We start from the raw sequence: 24,557 nt of genomic DNA, 5'->3' as shown, positions 1-24,557 counted from the left end.
TAGGCTCGGTAGTACCAGCCCCCCCCTATCCCTACTACGCTGTAAGAATCCCTTCCTCACTCTCTGAGTCTTCCCGGCCCAAACAAAACCCATGATACTCTTTTCTATCCTTTTGAAAAAAGCCTTCGTGATCACCACCGGGAGACACTGAAACACAAAGAGGAATCTCGGGAGGACCACCATCTTAACCGCCTGCACCCTCCCTGCCATTGACAATGCTACCATATCCCATCTCTTGAAATCTTCCTCCATCTGTTCCACCAACCGCGTCAAATTTAGCCTGTGCAATGTGCCCCAATTCTTAGCTATCTGGATCCCCAGGTAACTAAAGTCTCTTGTTACCTTCCTCAACGGTAGGTCTTCTATTTCTCTACTCTGCTCCCCTGGATGCACCACAAACAGCTCACTCTTCCCCATGTTCAATTTATACCCTGAAAAATCCCCAAACTCCCCAAGTATCCGCATTATTTCTGGCATCCCCTCCGCTGGATCCGCCACATATAGTAGCAGATCATCCGCATATAAAGATACCCGGTGTTCTTCTCCTCCCCTAAGTATTCCCCTCCATCCCTTGGAACCTCTCAGCGCTATCGCCAGGGGCTCAATCGCCAGTGCAAACAGTAATGGGGACAGAGGACATCCCTGCCTTGTCCCTCTATGGAGCCGAAAATATGCCGATCCCCGTCCATTCGTGACCACACTCGCCACTGGGGCCCTATACAACAGCTGCACCCATCTAACATACCCCTCTCCGAACCCAAATCTCCTCAACACCTCCCACAGATAATCCCACTCCACTCTATCAAATGCTTTCTCGGCATCCATCGCCACTACTATCTCCGTTTCACCCTCTGGTGGGGCCATCATCATTACCCCTAACAACCTCCGTATGTTCGTGTTCAGCTGTCTCCCCTTCACAAACCCAGTTTGGTCCTCATGAACCACCCCCGGGACCCATTCCTCTATTCTCATTGCCATTACCTTGGCCAAGACCTTGGCATCTACATTGAGGAGGGAGATTGGTCTGTAGGACCCGCATTGTAGCGGATCCTTTTCCTTCTTTAAAAGAAGCGATATCGTTGCTTCTGACATAGTCGGGGGCAGTTGTCCCCTTTCCTTTGCCTCGTTAAAGGTCCTCGTCAGTAGCGGGGCGAGCAAGTCCAAATATTTTCTGTAAAATTCAACTGGGAATCTGTCCGGTCCCGGGGCCTTTCCCGTCTGCATGTTCCTAATTCCTTTCACCACTTCTTCTACCGTGATCTGTGCTCCCAATCCCATCCTTTCCTGCTCTTCCACCTTGGGAATTTCCAGCCGATCCAAAAACTCCATCATTCTCTCCCTCCCATCCGGGGGTTGAGCTTCATACAATTTTTTATAAAATGTCTTAAACACTTCATTCACTCTCTCCGCTCCCCGCTCCGTCTCTCCATCTTCGTCTCTCACCCCCCCTATTTCCCTCGCTGCTCCCCTTTTCCTCAATTGGTGTGCCAGCAATCTGCTCGCCTTCTCTCCATATTCATACTGTACACCCTGCGCCTTCCTCCATTGTGCCTCTGCAGTGCCTGTGGTCAGCAAGTCAAATTCCACATGCAGCCTTTGCCTTTCCCTATACAGTCCCTCCTCCGGTGCTTCCGCATACTGTCTGTCCACCCTCAAAAGTTCTTGCAGCAACCGCTCCCGTTCCTTACTCTCCTGCTTCCCTTTATGTGTCCTTATTGATATCAGCTCCCCCCTAACCACCGCCTTCAACGCCTCCCAGACCACTCCCACCTGAACCTCCCCATTGTCATTGAGTTCCAAGTACTTTTCAATGCATCCCCTCACCCTTAAGCACACCCCCTCATCCGCCATTAGTCCCATGTCCATTCTCCAGGGTGGACGCCCTCTTGTTTCCTCCCCTATCTCCAAGTCTACCCAGTGTGGGGCATGATCCGAAATGGCTATAACCGTATATTCCGTTCCCCTCACCCTCGGGATCAATGCCCTACCCAACACAAAAAAGTCTATGCGTGAATAGACTTTATGGACATAGGAGAAAAACGAGAACTCCTTACTCCTAGGTCTACTGAATCTCCACGGGTCCACCCCTCCCATCTGCTCCATAAAATCCTTAAGCACCTTGGCTGCTGCCGGCCTCCTCCCAGTCCTGGACTTCGACCTATCCAGCCTTGGTTCCAACACCGTGTTAAAGTCTCCCCCCATTATCAGCTTTCCGGTCTCTAGGTCTGGGATGCGTCCTAGCATTCGCCTCATAAAATTGGCATCGTCCCAATTCGGGGCATACACGTTTACCAACACCACCATCTCTCCCTGTAATTTGCCACTCACCATCACGTATCTGCCCCCGTTATCCGCCACTATAGTCTTTGCCTCGAACATTACCCGCTTCCCCACTAATATAGCCACCCCCCTGTTTTTCGCATCCAGCCCCGAATGGAACACCTGCCCTACCCATCCTTTGCGCAACCTAACCTGATCTATCAGTTTCAGGTGCGTTTCCTGTAACATGACCACATCTGCTTTAAGTTTCTTAAGGTGTGCGAGTACTCGTGCCCTCTTTATCGGCCCGTTAAGCCCCCTCATGTTCCACGTGATCAGCCGAGTTGGGGGGCTTCCCACCCCCCCACCCCCCCCCCCCCCCACCCCCCCCTTGCCGGTTAGCCATCATCTTTTTCCAGCTTCTCGCCCAGTTCCCACGCAGCTGTATTTCTCCCAGACGGTGCCCCCCCGCCCATCCTTTCCCGTACCCACTCCCCCCTTTCCCCAGCAGCAGCAACCCAGTAATTCCCCCCCTCCCCCCCCCCCCGCTAGACCCCCCGCTAGCGTAATTACTCCCCCCATGTTGCTCCCAGAAGTCAGCAAACTCTGGCTGACCTCGGCTTCCCCCCGTGATCACGGCTCACCCCGTGCGGCGCCCCCTCCTTCCTGCTTCTCTATTCCCGCCATAATTATCATAGCGCGGGAACCAAGCCCGCGCCTCTCCCTCGGCCCCGCCTCCCATGGCCAACGCCCCATCTCCTCTCCCTCCCCACCTCCCCCCATCACCACCTGTGGGAGAAAGAAAAGTTACCATACCGCAGGATTAATCATACAATCCCTCATCGCCCCCCCCCCCCACTCGTCCCACCACTTTGTCCAAACGTTCATTTTCGTAGTCCAATCATTCCAATTTTTCTTCTACAACAAAAGTCCACGCTTCATCCGCCGTCTCAAAGTAGTGGTGCCTCCCTTGATATGTGACCCACAGTCTTGCCGGTTGCAGCATTCCAAACTTTATCTTTTTTTTGTGAAGTACCGCTTTGGCCCGATTAAAGCTCGCCCTCCTTCTCGCCACCTCCGCACTCCAATCTTGATAGACGCGGATCACCGCGTTCTCCCATTTACTACACCAAGTTTTCTTCGCCCATCTAAGGACCATTTCTCTATCCTTAAAACGGAGAAATCTCACCACCATGGCTCTGGGAGCTTCTCCTGCTCTCGATCCTCGCACCATAACTCGGTATGCTCCCTCCACCTCCAACGGACCCGTCGGGGCCTCCACTCCCATTAACGAGTGCAGCATCGTGCTCACATATGCCCCGACGTCCGCCCCCTCCACACCTTCAGGAAGGCCAAGAATCCTCAAGTTGTTCCTCCTTGCGTTATTTTCCAGTGCCTCCAACCTCTCCACAGATCGTTTCTGGTGTGCCTCCTGTATCTCCGACTTCACCACCAGGCCCTGTATATCGTTTTCATTCTCTGCTGCTTTCGCCTTCACGACCCGAAGCTCCTGCTCCTGGGTCTTTTGTTCCTCTTTCAGCCCTTCAATCGCCTGTAATATCGGGGCCAACAACTCTTTCTTCATTTCCTTTTTTATCTCCTCCACGCAGCGTTTCAAAAACTCTTGTTGTTCAGGGCCCCATATGAAACTGCCACCTTCCGACGCCATCTTGGTTTCTGCTTGCCTTCCTTGCCGTTGTTCCAAAGGATCCGCTGCAATCCGGCCACTTTCCTCTCCTTTTTCCATCCGTGTCCAGGGGGAACACCCTTCTGGTTTACCGCACGGTGTTTTCAGCCGTTAAAATTGCCGTTGGGGCTCCTATCAAGAGCCCAAAAGTCCGTTTCACAGGGAGCTGCCGAAACGTGCGACTCAGCTGGTCATCGCCGCACCCGGAAGTGACCCCAGGCTTTTAACCCTTAAATTTCCCACTACATTTATAATCCAATATTCCTAAAATGTTCCAATCATCACACTAGATCTGTTGGAAATCTATCCAGTAGTAGTGCCACGCAACAGCGTGTGGCGATCCATTTTGAGGACTAACTAGACAAGGGAATACACGAATGGTAGGATGCTAGGGAGTACAGAGGGACCTTGGTGGCATGGAGGACACAGTGGCATAGTGATATTGTCACTGGACTAGTAATACAGAGACCCAGGTAATGCTCTGGGGACATGGGTTTGAATCCCACCAGGGCAGATGGTGGAATTTGAATTAAATAAAAATCTGCAATTAAAAGTCTAATGACGCATGAAACCATTGTCGATTGTTGTAAAAACCCATCTGGTTCACTAATGTCCTTTAGGGAAGGAAATCTGTCATCCTTACCTGGCCTGGCCTACATGTGACTCCAGACCCACAGCAATGTGGGGGGGGGGTGGTGGCAGGAAAGATAGGGGAGTAACGATCAGCAGTCTTTCTCACAGCCCCCTGCATTCCCAACCCTTTCCCAGTGCAAGGTCACTTAATTGGACACTGCATTCCTGACAATGAAAGATCCTTCCCAGGACCCTGTAAACAGACCCAACGGGATTTTGCTTTCTGGCTCCCTGCATGTTGCTTCCCCGCCCCTTTCTGTTTGAATGCCAGTGGGATGAAGTCGAAGTGAGTATTAACTGTTAAAGGTCCTCTATTTGTGGTGGGGCAGGAAGGTTGTCCACGAGCCTTCCCACCCTGGACTTAATCAGTGATTTTGTTCCTACCTGGCAATCGCTTCCAAACTCTCATCAAGGAGGGCATTAATTCCTGCTAGTCTTGTAAAGCTCTATTTGGTCACCTAACCTTCAGTCCTAATCGTTCCGACCTCTCTCCACAACTGAAGTCCCTCATCCCTGATAACATCCAACTAAACCTTTTCTAAAACTATTACATCTTTCCTGAATTTCACGGTCTGTGTGGAGTTTGTGCATTCTCCCCATGTCTGCGTGTGTTTCACCCCCACAACCCAAAGATGTGCAGGTTAGGTGGATTCGCCACACTAAATTGCCCCTTAATTGGGGGAAAAAAATAATTGGGTACTCTAAATTTATTTTTTTTAAATCGCAAGCTCAAAATTTTACAATGATCACGTCATGATGTATGTGTTAAAAGACTGTTTTCATAATGGGTTATTGCATAGTGTTTTACCATCATCTGTACCTTGGAGCTGGTGAAATACAAGATTTTAAAATATTATGTAGCTTCTTAAAATATATTCTTCTTGCAGGGCAGCACAGTGGCTCAGTGGTTAGCACTGCTGCCTCATAGCGCGGAGGACCCGGGTTCAATCCCAGCTCCAGGTCACTGTCCGTGTGGAGTTTGCACATTCTCCCTGTGACTGTGGGTTTTGCCTCTCTCAACCCAAAGATGTGCAGGGTAGGTGGATTGGCCATGCTAAATTGTCCCTTAATTGGACAAAATAATTGGGTACTCTAAATTTAAAAAAAAGATATTCTTCTTGCTAATTTAAATAGTAAATGTACTGATTTGTGCTGGCGAGGGTGCCCGTGAGCAGATCAAAGCATGTAGCCAGGTAATAAACTCCAGATTTAGATTTATTGCCACTTGTACTGAGGTACAGTGAAAAAGTATTGTTCTGCATACAGTCCAGGCAGATCGCTCCATACATAAAACCATATAGTAAGTACACGAGGATAAATAATAAAAATACATAGACAATGAGTGAAGTATACGTTATGTGCTGCAACTGTAGAAACTATGCGGACAAAGGTCAGTTTAGACCCTAAGAGGGTCATTCTGGAGTCTGGTGACAGCGGGGAAGAAGCTATTTTTTTGATCTGTTGGTGCGTGTTCTCAAACTTCTGTATCTTCTGCCCGGTGAAAGAGGTCGGAAGAGAGAATGGCCCGGGTGGGAGGGGTCTTTGATTATGTTGTCTGCTTTCCTAAGGCAGCAGGAGGTGTAGACAGAGTCAGTGGATGGGAGGCGGGTTCGTGTGATGGACTGGGCTGTGTTCACGACTCTCTGTAGTTTCTTACAATCTTTGGCTGAGCAGTTGCTGTACCAAGGTGTGATGCAGCCAGATAAGATGCTTTGTCTGGTACATCTATAGAAAATGGTGAGAGTCGTTGTGGACATGCCTAATTTCCTGAGGAGGCATGGGTGCTGTTGTGCTTTCTTGGTCATAGCGTCGACATGGGTGGACCAGGACAGATTGGTGATCTTTACACCTTGGAATTTGAAACTGTCAACCATCTCCACCTTGGCACCATTGATACACACAGGGTCATGGATGACACTCCGCTTCCTGAAGTTGATGACCAGCTCCTTTTTTTGTTGACATTGAGGGAGAGATTGTTGTCATTGCACCATGCCACTAAGTTCTCTAACTCCCTCCTGTACTCTGACTCATTGTTGTTTGAGATCCGACCCACCATGGTCGTGTCATCGGCAAACGTTACCATATGTTTCCAAAATGAACAGTCTATAACATTTGATTATTCCACAGTACAGTCAATTTTACCGGAGATAGGACGTGAATTTAGAAAATTTGACAATTGTGTCACGTAATTAGAGTTCAACTAAAAACAAATCTGAATCATAGACTTGTGCAAATTCAGTATAAATTGGCAGCTTGGAGTTGTGATGGCTCAAATGTAAACTGTCTTTTTGATACATATTGATCTGAACTTGGGTGTACAAGCATGGTTTCAATGTTTGCAGGCACAAATTGGAAAGTATTAAAACAATAAAGGCTTTTTGCAGAACCTGGACTGGGATTGCTGATGAAATACAACTCCAAAGTATGAAGTGAATCATTTTGGTAGGAAACGTTCGAGGAAATATAAGCTAAATGGTATAATTCTAAAGAGAATGCAAGCACAGAGACCTGGAGATGTACGTACACAAAGGTTTGAAGATGGAAGAGCAAGTTGAGAAGGGTGCTCAATCTTTGTAAAACGCCAGGTAAGCCCCAGTTGGAGTATTGTGCCCAATTCTGTAAACCTAAAATTTAGGAAGGATGTGAAGAACTTTGGAGGGGGTGCAGGGAACATTTACTGGAATGGCAGCAAGGACCCAGGACTTCAATTGTGCAGAGAGAGAAAGGCTATTGATGTGGAGAGCGAAGGCTGGGATTGTTCCCTTTGGAGCAGAGGAGAGAAGATGAGAGGTATGCCAAATCCATGAAGGGTTTTGATGGAAAAATGAGAAACTGTTTCCAGTGACTAGTCGCCAGAGGGTACAGAGTTGAAGATAATTGGTTTAAAAAAAAACCTAAAGCTGGTATAGGTGGTGGAAGCTGATTTAATAGGAAATTGATAAATACTTGAAGGAATTTGATAAATACTATTGGGCTGTGGGGAAAAGAGTGGTCTTTCTAAGAGCCAGCACAGGAATATTTGCTAAACGGTGGCCTCCTTCTGTGCTGTATCGTTTTATGATTCTATTTAAATGAACATGAACAATTAAGCGTGATTCTTATGTTAGTTTTACAAATACTTTGGCATTAATAAGGTGACAGTTTATACATAGTCCATTTCTATCTTTAAAAAGCATTGCAGCTTCATTGAAGAAATTTCTTGCGCATCACCGTATGTTGATTCTTAAGGTCGATTCAACAAAATTTGAATCTTGGCAGCTACAATATACAATTTATTTTAAAAATGCTTAGTCCTCATGCTTCCTCTCCTCTGCCAGTTTGAAACGTGTAGGGGAGATTAGTGAGTGTTAGTCCTCTATTATAAATCAGCTGCAAAGAATGTGCAAGCATGTTTTAAATTCTCTTTTAGTTTGTTATCTTGGATGGGCTTACATGGTGTGCAAGTCATACAACCCTTTCCTCTGCACCTGTAAAATGAGTACAATTTTTTGGTTACACTGGGTATTTTTAAAAAAAATGTAAAAAGTGATGCGCCTCTGTTTTTGAATTTTTCATTCCCCAAATCGGTTTGTGGTCATATTGATAAGGTACAGTTGGTCTTGAAAGGTTTAAAAACAGTTTTTTGTCACTAGTTTGCATAGTCAATGAAATCCAAGTTCCGGCAAAGCAGATGTTTTGTTTGCTTTTGATCAGTAGAAACTACTGAAAGTAGCTTTTAAGTTAGTTGCAATCTTAAGAGTAATCATTGCAAGTAACTTGCAGGTTAATCAGCTGGCAGATGTCCTCTTTTTTTGGGAAGTAGTGAAAGTTTGAATGTATAACACCTGCTGCACTGAAAATAGTTAAAATATTTTTTGACCCGTTTGAGAGCATGATGTAGTGTAATTCTGTTTTTCCATTTTCAAATGGATTGAAATTACAGCATGATACCAAAGCGCATTGACGTCTGATATTTAATCCTATTTTTTAAACTCCGTTACATGCCGAAGAGACCTAGTTTTTACCTCCAGTAATTCCTGATGCAACTGTTTTGAGATTTGCATTATATTGTCTTGTAGATTTGCCACAATTACACTTGTGTAAAGCCGAATACCATATACTAAATAAGTAAGATAGGGTATGTGCACAGTTGTTCATTCATAGTCTCCACGGACCAACTTTCAACACCTGTAGTTTAATTCTAAGATTTCACAGTGTCTCCTAATATTGGTTCACAATTCTGATTCTGTTTTTCTAGTCGAATGCTGCTGCTTGTATGAAGCAAATTATAGTAAGCCTTTTAATTTTGGGGGTAAAATCCAATTCATACATGCAAAACGTTTATCCTTCAAGTAAGGCCATAAACCAGTAGTGGGCAACCAGCGGCCCAGAGGCCACATTCGGCCCATCTGGATTCGGAGTGCGGCCCATGAGACATTTGTTGACAGTTGCCCACATGCAGGGTTGCCATATTCCTCTGATTTAAGTCTGTGTAGATTTTTCCTACTGGTATAACTGGAGTGATACACCCGTAAAGAAAGTGAAGTGAGGTACACGCTGATTGCTCACAACATCGGGCTGGTTTAGCACGGGGCTAAATAGCTGGCTTTTAAAGCAGACCATGGCAAGCCAGCAGCGCGGGTACAATTCCCATACCAGCCTCCCCGAACAGGTGCCGGAATGTGGCAACTAGGAGCTTTTCACAGTAACTTAATTTGACGCCTACTTGTGACAAGCGATTTTCATTTCATTTCATTGACTGTGAGAGCCATGTGCTCCGTCTGTGCCAAAAGTGTAATTTTTTTTGTTGCCATTTTGAAGTTGATGGTTCTATTAATATGAATGATTAAGCATTTTCTATAATTCAGTATGAAACATTTGGCGTGTATTAAGCGTAATTAACCTTATTCATGGGGTCATGGTTAGTGAAAAGCCTGATTTCAATCTTATTGCTGAGAAGGAGGGCCACTCATGTGACCCGCTCGCTTGCCTAGCTTCAAAAGCAAAATGCTCCAGATGCTGGAATTCTGAAATAAACATTAACTGTTAAAGGGAACGCAAAAGTGTTTTTTGACCATATTTGAACAAAAGCGGAACTTTCCTTGTGAGTCCTAGTCCACATTTCTCCCTCGGCAACTGTTATCAAAAATGTAGAATTAACTAGTCATTCAACTTTCTGCACCTGGTAAATCCCAAAACAGCAAAATAATGGCTGCCCTGTTTGCCTCTGTACAATAATTGCTACATTCCCAAAGGCCTTCATTCTGGGAAACCGTTTGCGATCTTTTGGGTATGTGGTCAGGCACCATATGATTGCAAGTCTTTTTTCCCCCTGAAGACAAATTCCGAAATAATGACTTTATTTCTTTCAGTCTCATTTAATGTCTGTATACTGCAGTTTTGCTGTGATATATGTAGCCATTTTTCTTTGGCACTGATGTATGTAACCATTTTTCTTTGGCACAGGTGACTTGGACCTCCTCTGTGCAGCGTAACCACTGTAGCTTCAATCACTTGTAAATGTAAAAGCTGAACAAATTAATAGGGAAATAATAGCTGCAGGTGATTCCCATTGATGTGTTGATTCCCAAGTGTCTGTTGACTTCAAAATTGTTTTTTTTTCCCCCTTGATTAATCTAAAAGTTCTTTGATTACAAATCTGCCTCTTTTCATCTATTGCGTATTTGCTTTTGAGCTGATTTCAACCATTTATTTTTGGTGACCTGAATTCCAAAAGTGAGTGAGTAAACTGTGAAATGGATAACTGAAGTAAAGGCTGTTAGAACGCTCTTTTTTTTTTTTTAATGTGGATTTTTTTGTTAGCTTTTTGTACATTCAGTACAAAGCATGGGCTTTCTTGTAATTTGTGTGCAGTTCTGATGAGTGGATATTGCAGTTAAGTTTGAGGAAAATAATGTTTTGCACCATAATTTGAACAATCTGTTCAAAATGATTGCAATATTGCAGTATGGTTAAGCCCACACATCTGTGGTTTTGATAAAACATAGTTTTATTAAGTCACCTTAAAAGTTCCATTGGATGGTAACTTGGGTCATGCCATTGTGGCAGGTTTCAACTAACTTGATGATGACGTTCATTCCTCATTTGTTCCCATCGCATGAAAAATGTTGTGTTTGCCAAGCCTCCTAGCTATGTTGTAGCTAATCCAAATACTCCCTTTTAATGCAATAGATGCACCATACAGAAATAATCAGCTTAACATCTGTTGCTCCATGGAAATATTTTAAACTATATTTTTTTTAATGCAGTGCCTCAGCGAGATTTAAAAAGAAGAGAAGCTGTTTGTAATTACAGAGGGGTCTGTAACCAGAGGGTCACAGGGTTTCACAAAAGAACCAGAGGTGACACGAGAACATCTATTTTTAAATTTGGCAATTGTTGTGATCTGGAATGCATTGCTTGAAAGCATGGTGGAAGCAAGTTTAAAAAGTAACATTTAGAAAGGCATAGGTTAAATTATTTTTTGCGGCTATGGGGAAAGAAGAGGTGAGTAGGGCTATGGGAAAGAAGAGGTGAGTGGGATCAATTGGACAGCTCCACCTAAAGGAGTCAGCACAGGTATGATGGACTGAATGACTGCGCAGTATTGAGCATTATTTGTCGTGTAATTCCATGATTAGTGTGCATTGGGTGATATTGAGGTTTGTACCATTAGATAACTGGGATGAGGGAGCAGTGGAAAAGGAGAATTTAGGATGCAAGAAGACAGTTTTATATTTGCTTGACTTTGTTGTGTTTTAATTAATTTAATGAATACATTTAAAATCCCAGCTTTTGATGTTTGGAGTTATTTGGTATTTTTCCATCTGGATACTAATAAGGTTTTATTCATGTTCGTGTGACAAAATCTGCTGATCTGCAAGTCATCGCACATGGTCATTGGAAACCTTTGATTTCTATGTGGTAGCCAGGAGTCTTCCTAATTTTAGACTTGATTTTCAAAGTAGTCTATGATTGCAAAGATTTGTCATAAGAGGTAACTCAAGTGTAAACTGTGTGTACTTGTCTCTGATGGCACCAAAGCCTTTATGGACTTCCTCTTAAACATCTGGAAAGGTTTGAGTGGAAGGCAAAAGTAGCAAATGGCAATATGTACAAACTTGAAGTATAATATGCGTTCTAGTACATAGTCTGACTTAACAAAGTTATAACAATAAAGACTTGCAGAATGAAAAAATGTAAACTTTACTTGAATTTTGCTGTAAATTATTTTATTAACAATCAGATTATCTTGGGTAATTTAGTTACAAACAACTGTTCTATATGGGATGTGGGCATTGCTGGTTATGGGATGTGGGGGTTGCTGGTTCGGCCAGCACTTATTCCCCACCCCTAATTGCCCTTCAGAAGGTGGTGGTGAGTTGCCTTCTTGAACCGCTGCAATCCTTGAGATTTAGGTACACCAGCTGTGCTGTTAGGGAGGGAGTTCCAAGATGTTTCCTCCGTGACAGTGAAGGAACAGCTATATATTTTCTAGTCAGGGTGGTGAGTGACTTGGAGGGGAACCTCCCAGGTGGTGGGATTCCCAGGTATCTACTGCTCTTGTCCTTCTAGATGGTAGTGGTCGTGGGTTTGGAAGGTGCTGTCGAAGGAATCTTGGTGAGTTACTGCAGTGCACCTTGTAGATGGTACACACGGCTGCCACTGTTCGTCGGTGGTGGAGGGTTTGAATGTTTTGTGGAAGGGAGAGCAATAAAGCGGGCTGCTTTGTCTTGGATGGTACTGAGCTTCTTGAGTGTTAGAGCTGCACTCATTCAGGCAAGTGGAGAGTATTCCAGTACTCTCTTGACTTGTGCCTCGTAGATGGTGGACAGGCTTTGGAGGTTCAGGAGGTGAGTTACTTGCCGTAGGATTCCTAGCCTTTGGCCTGCTCTAGTCATCTCTGCTAGATTATCCAATATTTTGGAGTCCTTTCACTTGGTGAGCATTGTATATAATGTTGAATTTGGAGTTAGTGAAGCTCTGCACTGAATATTTGCCAGTAGCTGGACTACTATGAAAGGATCTTGTAAACTCTAATTGTTAACAAATTATACTCTCCAGGAGCAGAATAGACTGTAAATAATTTCTTGTGTGTTTCAATTTCAGCATGCTGGTCATTCCAAACTATTAGATCTTGACAAAACCACTTAACGGAGCACTTTAGCGGGAATGAGATCATTTATCTTGAGGGAGGAAATATGGTAAAATATTGCCACACCAATAAGTGAAAATTAAGGAAAGCAATGAAATACAAACTTCAGGTTATCACGCACTCTTCTGTATAGCTTTTGAAGGCTGAGGGGGGAAATATTAAATAAACTGAGATTTGAAGACCTCTTAGTTTATAAGAGTTTGGGGTCAAAATTGCACAAACAATGCACTTCCCAGGGCAGGGGTGGTGTGCTTAAAAATAAACATTGGGCGCTGTTTAAGTAAATTACACATATCAAAGGGAGTAAAGCAAGTGCATTATATATCCACTGAATGTTTTTAGCTTTCCATAACCAGCTGGTCCCTGATGTATGTTATTTGTTCAAATGGAGGTGTTAATTCTCATTTTGCATACATGGTTTAGGGGAGAAATGATCCGTATAGCAATACTTGCGCTCTGATGTCATCATGATGCAAAACAAATGTTCCAGTGACTGCTTATAGGAAGCTGAAATCTTCTAACCTAAAACACCAAGGTACAATAATTACTGTACCTTATAAATGTAGTAATGAAATTTACACACTTCGTGTTAACACTATTATCAATTGCAATTTTATAGAATTACCACATTTGTACATTGCTTTGCAGTGGTAACTGCAACAGTACTTTTGTTGCTATTGATCATGAGATTCATGTACTCGATAATGTATCTGATCTTTACTCTGTCCAACTGACCATTCCCAAAGTTTTTTTTAAAAAAAACTTATCTTCTCCCCGCTTTCCTTCTAAATAAATCTTTGGAATTCAGTCTCCCTGGGCATGTTGTTCCATTCACTCACCATCTAGTGAAGTGGTTGAGATCTTTTGTCCGTTTTCAGCCCATGCTTCATGTGATTTTGTAAAGTAATTATGTCTTTCACCATAGCTCGGATGCCTTATTTCTGGTTGGGTTAGTTCAGCATTTCTGTTCTCCATTGTAGTATGGTGAACAGAATGGGGATATCAAACTCATAACCTTTTGTAAACTCAACTGATCTTGCATTAGTGGGATTTTGTACATTGGCGACAGTCTTGATCATCACTGAACTGGGCAGTAATCTCACTTGAACAAATGAGGCTTTTCCGCATTCTCATGAATGATGTTTAGTCACCAGGAAGTTTAAAAAAAAAAGAAAATCAAGCTTTAAAATAGTTCGTTACTATGAATGAATTTGAACTATTAATGGATGTTTGCTGCATTGAAAGGGATGGTCACATCTAAACTGAAGAAGTTCATGAAAGCACTTGAGGGACTTGACTTGGTGAATTTTAAGAAACTATCCATTTACATCTGGAGGTTGGCATTAATCCAGCCCTACCGACTGTGTGAAACAGGTTTTTAATGCTGATTTGAGATGATTTGCAAAGACTTGGCATGTACCCAATAGGTAAGGATCCATAATATGCGATATTCATAACCGGCAGTGGCCATCAGAATGGCTGGTGTCGAAGTTGGAAAGGTTTGACTTTGCCCCTGTTGAAAGTGGAAGAGAATCTAAACATTGCACAACAGCTATAACCAATTTTAAGATAATGCTATCTCCAACCAGTAATTTCTATTGAATTGAATCTGGCCAGGGTAGCTTGGAAAGGAATTATTGGGTGGGGAGCTATTCATATTAAAATTATATATTCAATTCAAAGTATAGAGAGCATGAAAGCAATAACTGAGAACTTGAACAGCCTCAAAATATTGAGGGGGGGGTGTGTGCAAAATAATAGATTTTTTTTAAAGTACCTTTATCAGAAATTTGCTTAGTTGCAACATGAAGTCGCCATCTAAGTTTCTTGATGGCTGCAAAGCATGCTATCTTCAAGGTTGATTTGTGGAGTTCTCTGCTACCTTTGTCATCTTTGCAACTTCTGTTATTGCCACTTTTTTGCCATTGTACTAAGGTTGGCCATGGACAAGGCTACTCTCCCTGGCACAGCTGTCCTCCTTGTGGCTATCCAAAACAGTGCAGCTGTTAGTCTGACTATTTACTGACATTGTGATCAAATGGCTGCAGGGATAAGGGACTTCAGCTACATGGATGCATTGGAGAAGTTGGGGCTGCTCTCCTTGGAGAAGGTTAAGAGCTGATTTCATAAGTGGTGCTCACAATCACGGGGGGAGTAGATAGTGAGAAATTGGTGAAAGGATTGAGAACCAGGGATACAACATCTTAGGTGATTGACAAAAGAACCAATAGCAACGTAAGGAAAAGACTACGTGAATATGACCTGGAATGCACCAGCTAAGAGTGTGATGGTGGCAGATTCAGTCACGGTTTTTGAAGGGAATTGGATAAATATCAGAAGAAAGATTGCAGGACTACAGGAGAAAGGGCAAAGGAGTGGACTGGCTGAGTTGCTTGCAGAGACCTGGCATGGATACAACTCTCATTTCTATGCTGTAATCATTCTATGAATTCCTTACATTGTGGACAATGGGAGTTAGGACTTCATGCTCTGCAATATTGCATTTTGGTGACTATATGCTGGCACCTGATTCTGGGGAAGGGCACTCTCTGTCCAAGTTGGCTGCTTGTTGCTTCATAGAATCAGTTCTGGCCCCTGTAGCTTCAGGCCAGATGACCCATTAGCTCATAGTACAAAAGTTCCTCTAAATTTTGCACAAATTTTGAGTACCCAAATCATTTTTTCCAATTAACGGGCAATTTAGCTTGGCCAATCTACCTAGCCTGCACATCTTTGGGTTGTGGAGGCGAAACCCACACAAACACTGGGAGAATGTGCAAATTCCACACGGACAGTGACCCAGAGCTGGGATTGAACCTGGGACCTCGGCGCTGTGAGGCAGCAGAGCTAATACACTGCGCCACCGTGCTGCTCTGTAAATCTTGCACTTTTAAATCTTATAGCAAGTAGTTGTTTTTTTAAATTGACGGATGGGAGAAAACAATCCAGGAATGGATTATTGGAGCACTCAATTTGCAGGGGATGATGGTGGGGCGATGGGAAGTGTCATTTACCTGATGACCTATCCACTTTGACCTCTTGCACAAATTAAAATTAGCTGAGTGATGTTGAAATCCCAGCATTTATTCCCTATTGCAGTTTCCAAGTTCATGTTTTCAGAATATAATTTTTTGATGTATGAAGTCTCTTTTTAAAAAAAAATAATAATAATAATAATTTTTATTAAAGGTTTTCATAAAATATCAATAACAAAATGAGAAAGAAAAAAAAAACCCAACAGGGTTAAGTACAAAACACAATCTAAAAAGGCAACCCCCCAAACCCCTTCCCCCTGTACATAAATAATAAATTAACATTAACACCCCGACTTAACACAACGGTTGTATGCACCCCCTCAGACCCTCCAGTGTAAATAACATAAACAAAAATAAAGTAAACCCCCGCCCCCCCGGAGCTGCTGCTGCCATTGACCAATGTCTATCGTTCTGCCAGAAAGTATAAGAACGGTTGCCACCGCCTAAAGAACCCTTGTACCGACCCTCTCAAGGCAAATTTCACCCTCTCCAATTTAATGAACCCTGCCATATCGCTGATCCAGGATTCCACGCTTGGGGGCCTCGCATCTTTCCACTGAAGGAGAATCCTTCGCCGGGCTACCAGGGACGCAAAGGCCAGAATTCCGGCCTCTTTCGCCTCCTGCACTCCCGGCTCCTCTGCCACCCCAAATATTGCGAGCCCCCAGTCCGGTCTGACCCTGGATCCTACCACCCTCGACACCGTCCTCGCTACGCCCTTCCAAAATTCCTCCAGCGCTGGGCATGCCCAGAACATATGGGTGTGATTTGCTGGGCTCCCTGAGCATCTAACACACCTGTCCTCACCCCCAAAGAAACGGCTAATCCTTATCCCGGTCATGTGTGCCCTGTGCAGCACCTTAAACTGTATGAGGCCGAGCCTCGCGCACGATGAGGAAGAGCTCACCCTCACCAGGGCATCTGCCCACGTCCCCTCTTCGATCGCCTCTCCCAATTCCTCCCACTTACCTTTCAACTTCACCACCGAGGCCTCCTCCTCCTCCTGCATCACCTGGTACCTTTCTGAGATCTCTTTCCCCCCCCCCCCCCCCCCGAGAGCACCCTGTCCTGTACTGTGTGTGGCAGTAGCCGCGGGAATTCCACCACCTGCAGTCTGGCAAACGCCCTTACCTGTAAGTACCTGAAGGTGTTCCCCGGGGGAGCCCGTACTTCTCCTCCAGCTCACCCAAGCTCGCGAACTTCCCGTCCACAAACCGGTCCCCCAACCTTCGTATCCCTGCCCTGTGCTACCCCGAAAACCGTACACCTGTTCTTCCTGGGGCGAACCGGTGGTTCCCCCGTAATGGGGTCCACGCCGAGGCCCCCAACTTCCCCCCCCTATGCCGCCTCCACTGCCCCCAAATTTTGAGGGCCGCCACCACCACCGGGCTCGTGGTATACCTCCTTGGAGGGAGCGGCAGCGGCGCCGTTGCCTGCGCCCCCAGACGCGTGCCCACATAGGACGCCGTCTCCAGCCTCTTCCATGCAGCCCCCTCCCCCTCCATCACCTACTTGCGCACCATCGTCGCATTGGCGGCCCAGTAGTACCCACAGAGGTTGGGCAGCGCCAGCCCCCCCCTATCTATGAAGTCTCTTAACTCCAGCATGGGAGTTGCACATTCTCCTCGCTGGCAGCCTACGATCCTCTGCTCTTCATAAACCTGTTTACCAGTCCTGTCGTGCATGTTGCTGTCTCCATTGTCACTGACCAGTGGTAGCTCCCTGACGTTGGGCACACTGAATTTAGGATTCTTAGCCTCACCCCACGCCATCTCTACAATCTTCCCGTGCACCTTTCAGTCAGCTAGCTGTAGCTTATTGTTTCTCCTCCACTCCCTCCCACCCGTCCTCCTTTAGTAGCGCAGGCCAATTCTTCTACCTGTCTTTTTACTTGCGTCTCTTTATTTTTAAAAAAATCCTCTCCATGTTATTTGATCAAGATTTCAGCCACTTCGATCTCTCTTATCATGACTTGAGAGCATTTTTGACTCTTGTCTCCTGTCTAAATGCAGGGATGTGATACAAAAAAATACACGTGTTTTATTTGTAGGAAAAATCTGTAATCCTAGTAATTTTTAAATTTCTGTTGGCAAACATTTTTTGACTTGGTTTTGAATGTTTCTAGGAAGTTGTTTTCATAATGTAAATAGCATAAAAATGATTTGAGAAAGAATAAAAACAAACAATTGAAAAGGGGAGTGTTCAGTAGCACCATTATTTTAATTGGTTGGCTGGGGAGTACAAGCAAATGTGACGAGCCCAGACCGGTTGAACATGTTCTTCTAGGTCTGCAACAATAACTGGTGTTTGGCCTGGGTGCTTTTCTCATATAAGAAAGCCAAGGAAAGGAGCATGCTGTATTTTCACAAGAAGAGACATGTATGTTACCGTGTTGCTGCTGTTACTGAAACTTTATCTCTCTTTCAGTGCCTCCTTCCAACGGGGTAACTGCAGACCTATCCGGTTTGAACCACCAATGTTGGATTTCCACGAGCAGTAAGTCATGCATTGTTTTCTGATTTGTTTCTTTAACGTGAACTGAATAGGGTGTCTGCTAATATTGACTTTGTTGAAAAGCTAATTGTATTATGAACCAATGATGTGAATAGTCAGAATTATGTCGTGTTTGTTTTTTTAAAAAAAATGTCTGTTGTGCAGATTTCAGTTTGTTTTGATGGAGGGCTTGAGAACAAAGGTGTGTCAGTTTATGTATACAGGTTGCCTGTAACTCTTAATTATGCAGTGTATGGAAGAGATTAGATTGGTTAAAGTTTAACTTTTCTTACAATAACTTTGGGGCCAGAGTTTGAAGTTGATTATATAACATTATCAGCAGCTTCTATTTCATAGAACTCTACTAGTGAGAAAAATGCATCCAAATATTTTGGGCTTGTTAAACAGTTCAACTGGTTTGTTGCATACATGTGATGAAATATGTTATTTGAGAAGGCTGGAGCTTGTAAAAGTGATAACACATTCAGGCAGGCTATTCAGTTCAAAAATTACACTTTCTTAAATTGAACCACGTTCTATCAAGTGATGTGAATAGCAGCATATGTTAACACTTTGACCCAAAACATTGTCCCCTCTTAAGTACACAGCAATAATTCTAAGTCTGCCAAGAAACTAAGGTACAATAATAAAGTCGCTATATAATTCAGAGTTTATCAGAAACTCGTGTTGTGGGAACGTTATTACTAGAACCCAATTTTTGGTTTTAAAAGGGTTGAAATTGGCCTCCAGGAAGTTGACACTTCCAGTGCACTATTGAGGGACTAATGTTCTGATAGAAGTGCCATCTATTTTTAAGAATAATTTTATTGTCGCAAGTAGGCTTACATCAACACTGCAATGAAATTTCTGTGAAAAGCCCCTAGCCGCCACATTCCGGCGTCTGTTCGGGTACATAGAAGGAGAATTCAGAATGTCCAATTTACCTAATAGCAGGTCTTTTGGGACTTGTGTGAGGAAACCGGAGCACCCGGAGGAAATCCACGCAGATACGGGGAGAATGTGCAGACTCCGCACATACAGTGACCCAGCCGAGGAACCGAACCTGGGACCATGATGCTGTGAAGCCATAGTGCTAACCACTATGCTACCGTGCTGCCCACGCTTTCACATGAATGGAAAGAAGGGATCTGCGTTTATTTCACTGAACACTGATCAATGAAGTATTTTTGCACTGCTAAATTGTTGGAAATGTGGGAGCTAATATTTGCATAGTGGCTATAAAAGAATTCATGGCATTATCTTGAAGAAGACTGGGGGCGTTCTTCCTGGTGTCCTGCCTGGCCAATACCCATCTCCCAACCAACATTGTTTAAAAAAAATCCAGCACTTATGTAAAAGCCTTTTGTGAGATCTTTTGTTGTATTAACTGTTGCACTGTAAGAAAGGAAGCAAACACTTTTATATACAAAATACTTAATTGATTATAAAACACTTTGGGATTTGCCAATGTCATGAAAGACCCAATACAAAAACAAGTATGTGTTTTAGTAGTGCTCAGTTTTTTTGTGGTATATTGGCAATCTGATGTTTGTTTCTGTTAACTATAGAAAGTTGATTAAAACTTTCAACTTGAGATACGTGGTCTGTCAAACACAAATTCGGAGCCTAACTATCCCGTACCATTTCCAATTATACTTGTGGTAAATTCGACATTCGCTGTATCCCAGATTAATTTGCGTATTGGGCAACATTTTGGTTACTCGGGGAACAAGAACCTGCCTAAGGTCCAGCATTGCTCCAGCTGAGATCCGCTAACTCGGCACTGAGCTGGGTCAAATTTAGGATCTCGTGTTTTGTGTGCCTCCTTTTACACTCAGTCAGAAGTAGATAGAATTCAGAGCAGCACACTTACTCTCTGGAAACCTTTTTTCAGTCTTGGAAACAAATGGTATCTGATCTATAGGACACTTAAGGATGCAGTGAGAACAGTCCACTCTGTATGGGTACATTTGACATCTACAGTCCTGATATGATTTCATCATATGCATGATTCCTCAAGTGAATCATTGTAACTGTGTTTATTTTCTGTTGGCTTACATTTTATTGCATGCTGTATGAAGAAAGAGGTTAAATTGAATGTTGTGTACCCTGGTAGACACCTTTTGATGACAGATCACACCTTTGTCCCCCTTGTAAATGACAAAATATTTTGGAAGTAATTTTGAGACCTCAGTTGGTGAATTTTAAGAGCTGCTTGTAGATTTCTTCAAGCTCACTGCAGGTAAGTAAACATGTTTCCCTCGCATACCAAAGTGGCATAAATAAATAAATCCCTGAATGTACTGTCCTCTGGTTACATAAATGGCACCTAGAATATAATTCCTTGCATTATTAGGCAACACAGGTTTCATTTTGTACATTCTGAACCATTTGTCTGAGTATTTGCTCGTCTTCTCAGTATGCATACGTGGAATAATGATTACTGTATCAGATTTGGGGGATTTGTTGGATCTTAAGGTTAAATGTAAAATGGAAAGCCCTCAATAAAAATATTCATGTATTTGGAATTCATCCGCTAATACAGTAAATAATCAGTTTTACTCTTGCTGCCCCCCCCCATATTTTTCAGCCAAATGAAAAGCACTTGTTTAAATATCTAAACACAGAAATGCTTACATTGACAGATGATAAAGTAATTAGTAAAACTTGAAAACCAGTTATAGCCTGCTGCTTTATATTATTTGGAGAGTTAATCTTCATGATGATGGCATGCACAGTGATCAGTGCCATTACTGCAGGAAATGTTCCAAACATCAAATTGCGATGAGCCACTTTCAGAAAGGTCCATCGTCTTGGGGTAACAAAGAATGAATAATAAATGAGGCCTTGACGGCAATCAGATTCTGAGAGCGAATACTTTTTTTTTAAAATCCCTGCTTTAGTACTTGCTGTTAACCAAAGATACTTGATGTGTTTTAAATTTAAAGTTGTAATTGCAGTGTTTAGATACCGAGGTGGGCTGGAGACATTTCACTGCACCTGAGCTGTCCTGTATCCCTTAGTATTGTATTAATCCTGCATTTGACATTCTTTTCCCTTGCATTCCTCCTCTGCAAAGTAAATTATTTCGAAAAATCTTTGCTATGGGCATATCTGAGAACTTGATCAATTTGCTGTCCATATGTTGCATATATACAAATTTGCATTGTGAAATTTGTATGTAGAAATAAAGGTAATTTTAGCAAAGGTTCTCAAAACTGAGTTCTGCTTTGAAAGTGTTGAAACACACTAATTTCCTTTTTTATCGGAAGTTACACATTTAAAGAATGAGAAAGCAGAAATAAGCTTACACAAATTCTATTATAGTTCACTTAGAGTGGGCATATTCCCAAGAGTTCAAAAAACCTGAGAAAAAAACGTGGTTCTTAATGCTCCTACGTGTTATGGTTCTCGGTTTTCGAACTTTGTAACATTATTATACTATTACTGTTCATCTGGGGCCTATACAACTAAAAAAAAAATATGTAATATAGGTATGGGGCTGTTATATTTTTCCTTATTTCTTTTGCATGGAGTGAGTTGAAATGGTGAGTGGTTTATGGTTTCGCTGCAATTTTGAAAGGTTAGATAACATTTAAACCAGTTCTGAATGCAGTTTGGTCAGTTGCACTGTACTTGCACACTAAAGACAATTTGTGACATTCTAATGTAATCCAGTACTTGCACTTGACGCTGAATGTTCCTCAACTTTCATTCACACTTGTGCTGTCAGCTGATGGCCCAATTAATTTCCAAGTTAATATTTTAGTTGACCAGATATCTTTTTGAGTATCCTGCATTAATTGGAAGCAGCATACAAGAACCTATATTTGTTACGTGCTGTATCATTTACTCTTGTAACTTTGCATGCAGAAATGCTACTGTGGAAGCACTTAGTAGTCACCCAATGTGCACCTGTCAGCATATTTCTCGAGGCACATGCCAGTATTGATTTTTAGTTGCATGTGGGCATTCAACATTTTAGAGTGGTGGATAAGTATTTGAAAGAAAAATGTGAACGATCTCGGGGAAGGATACTAAATTAGGTAGCTGCATTGAAAGGCCTCTTCCTGTGGTTTTTAATGTATATGGTTTTTTAAACATCAGGAAGGCACGAAAGTAAGAAACAAGTTTGTTGCTCACTTAATGAAAAATACATCTCACAGCAGAATTGAGGAGGTTTCATTGCATCATAAGACCATAAGACATAGGAGCGGAAGTAAGGCCATTCGGCCCATCGAGTCCACTCCACCATTCAATCATGGCTGATTTCAACTCCATTTACCCGCTCTCTCTCCATAGCCCTTAATTCCTCGAGAAATCAAGAATTTATCAACTTCTGTCTTAAAGACACTCAACGTCCCGGCCTCCACCGCCCTCTGTGGCAATGAATTCCACAGACCCACCACTCTGGCTGAAGAAATTTCTCCTCATCTCTGTTCTAAAGTGACTCCCTTTTATTCTAAGGCTGTGCCCCCGGGTCCTAGTCTCCCCTGCTAATGGAAACAACTTCCCTACATCCACCCTATCTAAGCCATTCATTATCTTGTAAGTTTCTATTAGATCTCCCCTCAACCTCCTAAACTCCAATGAATATAATCCCAGGATCCTCAGACGTTCATCGTATGTTAGGCCTACCATTCCTGGGATCATCCGTGTGAATCTCCGCTGGACCCGCTCCAGTGCCAGTATGTCCTTCCTGAGGTGTGGGGCCCAAAATTGCTCACAGTATTCTAAATGGGGCCTAACTAATGCTTTATAAAGCTTCAGAAGTACATCCCTGCTTTTATATTCCAAGCCTCTTGAGATGAATGACAACATTGCATTTGCTTTCTTAATTACGGACTCAACCTGCAAGTTTACCTTTAGAGACTCCTGGACTAGGACTCCCAAGTCCCTTTGCACTTCAGCATTATGAATTTTGTCACCGTTTAGAAAATAGTCCATGCCTCTATTCTTTTTTCCAAAGTGCAAGACCTCGCACTTGCCCACGTTGAATTTCATCAGCCATTTCTTGGACCACTCTCCTAAACTGTCTAAATCTTTCTGCAGCCTCCCCACCTCCTCCATACTACCTGCCCCTCCACCTATCTTTGTATCATCGGCAAACTTAGCCAGAATGCCCCCAGTCCCGTCATCTAGATCGTTAATATATAAAGAGAACAGCTGTGGCCCCAACACTGAACCCTGCGGGACACCACTCGTCACCGGTTGCCATTCCGAAAAAGAACCTTTTATCCCAACTCTCTGCCTTCTGCCTGACAGCCAATCGTCAATCCACGTTAGTACCTTGCCTCGAATACCATGGGCCCTTATATTACTCAGCAGTCTCCCGTGAGGCACCTTATCAAAGGCCTTTTGGAAGTCAAGATAGATAACATCCATTGGCTCTCCTTGGTCTAACCTATTTGTTATCTCTTCAAAGAACTCTTAACAGGTTTGTCAGGTTCCTCACGTTAATGCAAAACCTGGACTATAACATCAGGTATCTTGAGAGCATGTAGAAAATGACAACAGAATTCAATTAATAATAATTAATCTTTATTGTCACAAGTAGGCTTACATTAACACTGCAATGACGTTACTGTGAAAAGCCCCTGGTCGCCATATTCCGCTGCCTGTTCGGGTACACGGAGGGAGAATTCAGAATGTCCAATTCACCTAACAAGCACGTCTTTCAGGACTTGTGGGAGGAAACCGGAGCACCCGGAGGAATTCCACGCAGACACAGGGAGAATGTGCACACTCCGCACAGACAATGACCCAAGCCGGGAATCGAACTTGGGACCTTGGAGCTGTGAAGCACTGTATTTCCACGGTTGCAGACATGCAGGGAGGGAATGTGCGTAAGGACCCAGTTGCATTGGAAAGTGAAGACAGGAGAAGAGTAGCTATCCACTGTGCTACCGTGCTGTCCTAACTAAAGCAAGTGAAAACTGTATTCTGATTTTTTTTTTTTTTAAATAACAAGTTCACAGTTGGTCAAAAGGGCCATAATACCCAAATTTAAATTTTACTACAAGTGTTCTCATGATTTCTATTTTATGTTGAGCGGGATTTTTCAAGGAATATTATTTGCATTATTGCTATATGTTCTGACTGCAAATTGTTTATTGAAAATGTTTGCTCCTTTTTGTAGTTTTGTTGGGAATTAATCTCTAAAAAGGGATGTGGCAATGAACATAATAACATGAGAAACAAAAAACTCCGTCGCCATAGAATTTCTAGTGTAGAAGGTTGCCATTCGGCCCGTCGAGTCTGCACCCTACCCTCTGAAGCCGCAGCCTTTCCCCGTAACACCTCCTAACCTGCAGAT

At 43.2% G+C, this 24,557-nt stretch overlaps 1 protein-coding gene across 1 annotated transcript in view; it reads left to right on the top strand.

Annotated features, from left to right (window-relative positions):
* tmem131 (transmembrane protein 131) overlaps positions 1-24,557 on the top strand; it is a 253,551-nt gene that overhangs the window by 113,223 nt on the left and 115,771 nt on the right. Inside the window, exon 4 of the mRNA XM_072477208.1 lies at positions 18,176-18,244. Coding sequence (XP_072333309.1) covers positions 18,176-18,244 — 69 coding nt within the window. The remainder of the gene's footprint in view (positions 1-18,175; positions 18,245-24,557) is intronic.

Source organism: Scyliorhinus torazame, chromosome 15, assembly GCF_047496885.1.
Source record: "Scyliorhinus torazame isolate Kashiwa2021f chromosome 15, sScyTor2.1, whole genome shotgun sequence".
Taxonomy (NCBI): domain Eukaryota; kingdom Metazoa; phylum Chordata; class Chondrichthyes; order Carcharhiniformes; family Scyliorhinidae; genus Scyliorhinus; species Scyliorhinus torazame.
The sequence above is the reverse complement of the archived record's forward strand: the minus strand, read 5'-3'. Positions and strand labels throughout refer to the sequence as shown.